General features: G+C 32.8%; 1 protein-coding gene across 1 annotated transcript; it reads left to right on the top strand.

Moving 5' to 3' along the window:
* The first annotated feature begins 4,998 nt into the window (after positions 1 to 4,998).
* On the top strand, positions 4,999 to 7,082 carry LOC131646767 (cellulose synthase-like protein D2). The gene is made up of 3 exons (XM_058916734.1): positions 4,999 to 5,400; positions 6,689 to 6,808; positions 7,038 to 7,082. Exons 1-3 carry the CDS (start codon positions 4,999 to 5,001, stop codon positions 7,080 to 7,082), a joined length of 567 nt encoding a protein of 188 aa, XP_058772717.1.
* The last annotated feature ends 686 nt before the right edge of the window (positions 7,083 to 7,768 follow it).

The following is a 7,768-nucleotide window of genomic DNA, read 5'->3' as shown; positions in this document are numbered from 1 at the left end:
ATTCATGAAATAAAATTCTTGACATAAATTTCATAACTATAAAATCTGAGAAAGAAAATTTTATGAATTTGTTCACGCAAATGAGTCGAATAACAATCTTAACTAAAATTCTAATTTTCAAACTTAACAACAATTAAAAGAGTAATTGTAGATATAGTAATCCCATAAACTAATATAGAACATAAACAAATATTATGTTCTATATAAATAATTAAAAATAAAAGATAGAATAGAAAAATAAAAATATATAAATAAAGAGTTAATAAAATTAATGTGACTTTTACATAAAAATAATAATGAGAAAATTTAATTCCATCTTCTTTTGATAACATAAACTTTTTTTTTCAAGATTCATATTGAAAATAATTTGAAAATATAATTTCGTTTCTTCTTTGGTAACATGATTTTTTTTCAAAACTTTTATTAATTTATAGTATTATTATATCGCTTGATTAATTTTTTAACATTATAAATTTATTATATTATTATTATTATATTGTATGATTAATAATAAATAAGTTTAATGAAAATGTATTAGAGATAAATGTTGTAATTATAGAAAGCGTAACTCTCTTCTCTTTGATTAAATTAAACATCAGAGAGATTTATGGTGCAGTTGGTAAAACTACAATCCTAATAATTTTGAAAGGTTATAGGTCTGATTCTTAAAACTTGACAAAATTTCATTTATGTAAGGTTAACATTATTTAATTGTTATAAATAATTAAAATAAAATTGAATTTTAAAATAGGGGCACTAAAACTTAAGAAAATTGAAAAAAAAGGATCAAAGTTGTAATTAAGCAAAAAAATAAACATAAAAAGATCAACCAGTTGGATCAAGAAACCCACTGGTTCATTGTCTCACTAGTGAATAAGCCGGGTCACATTGATTTTCATTTGATCAATTGTAACTATGGTCTGATGAACTTACCAGACCGCTCTATCCTCCAGTTCACAGTCTAGCCAATCTGACCGGTCAAAACGATCTGAGTTTAAAAACACTGTATCATATAACTTTGATGGTATTTTTCAAAAGAACATACTCAGTAGTCGGATAATCTTTAGAAGATTCAACATCAAATGAAGGAACCTCATGTATAAGAAATTGTGAAGAAGAAGTATCTTTAAGAGGAATAATCGAAAGAACAGAATGAGGAGAAACATCAACCTCAGAGAGAATCATAAAATAATCATCTCCCAAAGAAGAAAATTAAGTATGCTTAAGAGCATCCTACGAGGAAGATAATGGTGAGGTAAATATTGTTTTGAGTTATTTAAAGAAAATGATAAACTTTGAAAACACTACTCATACCTTAAGGAATATTTAGGGTTTGTTGAAGAAAGAAAGAAATCGTTTCAGTTAGAAATAACTAAAATTAGAAACTCAAATAAATTTTGTGAGAATTGTGTCTCTTTGAAAAAGGAAGTAGATGAATTACATGAAACCCTATGTAAGTTTACCAAAGGGAAAGAAAAGCTTGACTTGATCCTATCAAGTCAAAGACATTCCTTGAATAAAAATGGACTAGGATTCAAAAAGGCTACAAAACCTAATAATGGTGTCAACACATAGTTTCAAAATATAAAGAATTCAATATAGAAACATATGTGTCGACATATACCATGTATGTGTCGACCTGTACACTTTCTTTTTGAGTGAAAAATGATTTTTCAAGCTTGAAACTAATTTTGATGCAATGTAATCCATTTTAATGCGCGATATCTTTTTTAAACATGTTTCAAATGCATTCTAAGATCCCTAATGCATAGGCATATATAAATACTTGGAGACATTGTTTAATATAAATAAATGCTAATAGTTTCCTATGCTTTGACTTCATGCAAAACATCTAGTGGACAAGTGCACTCACAAGGATTGGACTCCACCACCGTGGGCCATGTGAGTGCAACTCACCATTAGATGTTTTGCATGATGTCAAAACTAGGAAACTTAGCATTTATGTATATTAGATGATATATTTGAGTTTTTGTGGCACCCTTGCATTACATGTCTTAGGAATCATGTAAAACCACTTTGAAATTGATCAAAATCATAAAAAAACAGTTTTATGCACAAAAATGCATTGTATGTGCCGACATATACGACCTTCAACCCGACACATGTAACTTAATAATGAAGTCTGCAACTTCAGTTTAACTCAGGCCGACAGATGCATTGTTCAGGCCAGCCCATACTGTAAATATTCAGTCTATGTGCTGGCACATATGACCTTCAGGTCGGCACATGTGCTTCAATATTGAAACCTGTAGCTACTTACTTGTTCAGGCCGACACACACGCCTTCATAGGCTGACACATACTGCTATTTTCATGTTAATGTGCCAACACATCCGTATTTTAGGCCAACACATACTATTTGTTTGGACTTTTTCTATAATTTCTTTTAATTCCAAAAAATTCCCCCTATGCAACCAAACTTCCACAACTATAAATACATTATTCATGCATCATTCCAACTTGATGAAACTATAAACACTTACCACCATTGCTCTTCACCTTCAACCTTTTGCCTATGCATTCACACTTATAAATCATACACAATCATCTTTTGTTGGGGTGCCATCTATATGAGGTTTGATAATGTCCAATTAGGTTTTTTGTAACCGAGAATATTGGGTTGAGAACTGTGGGGGGTTTCATCTAGAAAAACCTAGGGTTTATCCTCTAAGATCTTTGGTAGATTTGGGGGTTTGTACAAGAATTCCAAAAGAGGATTGCGGCCAAGTGAAATCCTTGGACTTTTGGTAACTCGCAAAGGAGTAGCGCGAGAATGGCGAATCAAAGGATTACGGCCAAGTGAAAGCTTTGGAGTTTCGGTAACTCGCAAAAGAGTAGCGCGAGAACGAAGAATCAAAGAATTACGACCAAGTGAAATTTTTGGAGTTTTGGTAACTCACAAGGTAGTAATGCGAGAACGCCGAATCAAATTGGAAGTTCATAGGTTCAATAGTTTGCAATTGGATTTGATCGAGTGAAAACTTTGAAAATTGAGCATTTGGCAAAGGAGTAGAGTGGGATGATGAATCAATTGGATCTATTGTGTGCTTAGTCTTGTTGAAGATCAAAAGAAGAGAAGGGGTTAAATCAACAACAAATAGTTAGGGTTTGTAAGAGTTGCTCTTAGAACACTTCTCTTATAGTTACATTTTTGCAAAGTAAGAAATAACTTCTCAATTTCATTTGAAATTGAGGGCAGACATACCCACACGCGGGGAGGACCTGGGAAACTGCTTAGCCAAATCCTTTTGTCGCTCTCTATCTCTATATCTCTTACTCTCATTTAAATTCTATATGAAATTTGTTGAATGTGTTGTTTGATAGATCAATTCGTATAGATGTCTTCCTTGATTATTAAAGTTGAATGTGTTATACTACGTCAAAATTGATTTTTTGTATCGCCTAATTTAATAGCACTTTTAAATAAAATGCTATTAAAAGAGAAAAAACAAATTTATAATAGCACTTTATGGTCAGACGCTATTATAAAATACATACAATATAATTTTGATAGCACTTTAAGGAAAAACGCTATTATTAAACATCACTAAGATAGCGCTTCCTTTGAAACGCTATTAATATTCTTCACTAAGATAGCACTTTTTATAAAACGCTATTATTTTACTAACCTATGTTATCGTTTATTAAAAAGTGCTATTGTTGAACTTTATCAAATACATAATAAAATGCAAAAAAATAATATAATAATAAAATTAAAACAAAAAAAAAACAAAACACTTTGGCGGAGACTTTTTCGTTTTGGGGCACAATTTTTGGCCACTCACCACCAAAAACCAAAACACCCATTCTCTCTGAAAACCCAGAACCCACTCACGCTTGAAATCTTCCTTCGACTTCGATTCACGCACGTCGTTGTTGAACCTACCTTCCTTCGATTCACTCACGCCGTCGAACCCCCAACCCAGCCAAACATTCTTCTCCCTTCGTCATCCCAGAACTCACACACTCTTCACCATCGATTCACTACCAGAAAGTGAAAACACGGTCGATTCAGATTCACCACTTGAACAGAAAGAGGAAACAACGGAGAGAAAGAACGAACAAAACTCATTCTCCATCGAACTCATCCCTTCGTTGGCTCACCATCATCGTCCCTCTCTTTATTGGAATCTGGTAATCTTTATTTTCTCATATTATTGCTCTGCGTTGTAAAATTACAAGGATTTAAAATTAATGATAGTTGATTAATTTTAAGAGAATCATAGGATCCCTAATTGTTGACTAACTATAAGAGATCCTAGGATCCATAATTGTTGATTAATGTTGATTACTGGCTTGCATATTCCAATCATGTTGATTAAGTTATCAAAACTTAAATATGGAAAAATCTTGTAGACTTTTGTGTATTTTTTGTTCATCTTGAGTGAGTGAAGAGAAACTAATAACACAACTTGAAGATTCAATTTGGAAAGTCGGTTTTGGGATTGTGAGGGATATTCCATAGTTTGTTTTTGTAATTTCCAATTTCCAGTAGCTTGGTTTTCTACCTGCATGATTCACAAGTAGAGGTAGTTCTTAATGGATTGATGCTCTATCTTTCAAGTTTTTGTTAAAGTAAAATTACCTATTTGTGAGAGAGCCCTAACTTCTCATCCTTTAGGATTACCTTTCAGTTTGACCGTTGCTCGTCAGTTTCTGATGGATTCGGACTTATCGGTTGCCGTTGTTGATAAATGTGTTCCTTGTTATGGTGCCACTGGCGCAGGTATCAATACAAACATGCTGTGAAAAAATATCAATATGAACATCCTCAAATGTCTTTCGCTTGTTAGTTTTATTGTTGAATTCTTCTTTGTTCAATTGGTCTAATCCTTGATTGAATGTTTTGTTAGTTAGTCTAATCCGCCTCTTGTCATGACAAACACCATCTTATATATTTTAGCTGTTGATTATCCAGTTGAGAAGCTTTCTTTGCTATGTTTTTGATGACAGAGGCACACTTTTAACTTTGGATAGAATGCGTGAAGCTTCCAGTTTTGTTAATGTGTGGGTTCCATCCTTCCACAAGCATGATATAAAGTCTAGGAATATGGAATCATACTTCAGCTTAAAGAAAGATACTTACAAAAATAAAGTGAAACCTGATTTTGTGAAGGTTCGTAGAAGGCTGAAGTGTAAGTATGATGAGTTCAAGGTCGTAATCAATGGTTTTCTCGAGTCTATCCGTCACAAGTCAGATGCTTTTCATGCAAGAGAGGAAATCAAGGCCATGAAAGTTCAGAAACAAAACAGTGGAGATGAACCTATTGAGCCTATAAAAATTCCAAAAACATGGATGGCTGATGGACCTCATTGGCCTGGGACTTGGTTGAACACTTCATCTAAGCACTCAAAGGGTGAACTTGCTGGCATCATTCAGGTACTAATTAGCAAGCTTTTGAAATTGTTGCTGCAATATTTGATACTATAAAAAATCACCGTAAAAAATCACCATGAAATGGATCTCATTGAACCAGTCTATGTCGGAACTGGTTATCTGTTTCGAAAGGTCTCTCTTTATGTAGTTGCTGCCTTATGCGTAATAAGAAGCATGCCAACACCTTAGAAGAGAATCGGGCACTAAACATGCGTGACTCTGATGATGAAGATATGAATCTTTCATCCTTCCCTAAGAAATTTGGGAACTCAAGCTTCCTTATTGACTCAATTCCAGTGGCAGAGTTCTAAGGTAGGCCACTTTCTAATTTGTGTCAATTAGCCTCTTATTATGATTGAGCATTGGTAGTAGGCAGCTAAAATGTGATGTATACAACATTTCTGTATAAATGTATGAGCTAGTACTTTTCTTATGGCGTGAATATGATTATTTTAATTTAAAAGTATAATATTATTTATGTTTGTGCACTGCACATGTTCAGTGTTAATGTAGCTATGTGGTTTGTTGGTTTCAATATGTGGATTGGAAAAGAACTTGTTACAGTTGTATAAATACTCAATGATATTCATATAAAATAAATGATTATCCTTTGCATAATTATAGTATGTAAATATTTATGGAGATAATGATACTTTATGGTATAGAGAAAAGTATGGTCAAAGATAACTAAGTATAATTATTATGTCTTTCTTTGTAGCTTACTTTTATGTAGTTTCTCAAAAGTTGTGAGAGACTAGTTGAGCTGTGGTTTATGTATAAAGTTAATTTCTTATTTCTTTTTCGTTTCATACATAGTTTAGGTAGAGAAGGCTTTGTGATTGCTTAAATTATATTAGTATCCACCAGTGTCCCATAACTTGAAGTAAAGTGACATGTTTATCAATTCTTCTCTACAAACTTGGGCTTTTTTACTTCTTATATGTATATGTTCCCAAACCTGAAAAACTAGTAGAGTCAACAACCTAGTGATAAAACGAATATTCGATTGATTGGGATACAAGAATGAAAATCACCTTCTCTGTTGCACAAGGTCTTACTTTCTTGCATGACGAAGGGCCTTTTAAGGTGATAAACATTCTCTTTATACGCGGTCTTTAGATCTTATTAAGTGATTGCGATTGGGAGATGAGTTATTGTGTATTTATTGATATAGATTGAAAAAATATAGCATGAGTAAATATTACTCTAATATTCTTATAGTACATTAGATTTCAAATTTTATGTTTAATATGTTTCTATCTTCACAGACACACCTTTGAATCTCTAGCAGGCAATGTATAATGATTTTTCAGCAGCGAACATACAGATTGATATAGATTTCAATGCAAAGCTTTCAGGATATGGTTTTGTTGGACATATTGCTGAGGAAGCGTTTTCAAGAAGTTCAGCTGTAAGTTCTTTGACTCGTGTGTATGCGTATTGTGTGTGCTGATATAGAACATTCATTTTGTATATCTATGTTTGTTTCAATAGTTCTGTTCTCGTTCTAAGTCGAACTCGGTGCAATGGTAAGGTTGTAGCCTCATGACTCTTACCTAAAGGTCGCGAGTGGGGGTAACGCTACTGCCCTTAGCTGTGCTTTTAGTTTTGTTCACAATCATTCTTTTTCGTGAATACAGGTGGCAGGAAATCTTTCTGTGGAGACATGGAGAAAGCAGCCTTAGTTGGAAGCAAAAATAGTTGCTGGTTTTTAGATTTGGATTGAAGTACTCTTAGTTGGAATGCATGCATCTATAAATTTGACTATGCAAATGTCCTCTTTTTTGTAGTACACTGAATGCACTTTATATATGTTATGATATTTAAACACGTGGATTTGGTTAAAAATGTTTTTTGGTATTGATGAATCATAATATTTATGCAATGAGTAACTTAGAGCGTTACTTTATATTTGCACACCAAAAGAGTGATTTTGTGTTATTTGATATTTGAACACCATAATATGTAGCTTTTTGATATATGCACACCAAAAGACTGATTTTTTGTAAAAAAAAAAAGTACTTCAATAGCGTTTTGTAAAGAGTGCTATTAATGAAACATCCTATAATAGCACTTTTAAGAGAAAGCGCTATAAAACATATGCCATTTATTAGGGCAAAAGTGTCATATATTAGCGCTTTGTTTGAAAGTGCTATAAAAAATGTGCTCTATAATAGCGTTTAGTTTAAAAGAGCTATCAAACATGTGCCTTATAATAGCGCTTAGTTTAAAAGTGCTATCAAACATGTGCCCTATAATAGCGCTTAGTTTAAAAGTGCTATCAAAATCAAATAAAAAACGCGCAGAACTCTATACTTCAGTAGCGCTTAAGGAAAAACGCTATTAAAAAGCGGTGTTTTAATAGCGCTTT

This window comes from Vicia villosa, linkage group LG1 (genome assembly GCF_029867415.1).
Source record: "Vicia villosa cultivar HV-30 ecotype Madison, WI linkage group LG1, Vvil1.0, whole genome shotgun sequence".
NCBI classification, from domain to species: domain Eukaryota; kingdom Viridiplantae; phylum Streptophyta; class Magnoliopsida; order Fabales; family Fabaceae; genus Vicia; species Vicia villosa.
Note: the sequence above shows the minus strand (reverse complement) of the source record. Positions and strands in the feature narration are given on the sequence as shown.

Bases quoted from the DNA above. Each gene is read 5' to 3' on its own strand.
- LOC131646767 (XM_058916734.1), top strand. From the start codon at position 4,999: ATGCGTGAAGCTTCCAGTTTTGTTAATGTGTGGGTTCCATCCTTCCAC. The intron at 5,401-6,688 runs GTACTAATTAGC...AATCTCTAGCAG, and splicing joins AACTTGCTGGCATCATTCAG to GCAATGTATAATGATTTTTC. The intron at 6,809-7,037 runs GTAAGTTCTTTG...TCGTGAATACAG, and splicing joins CGTTTTCAAGAAGTTCAGCT to GTGGCAGGAAATCTTTCTGT.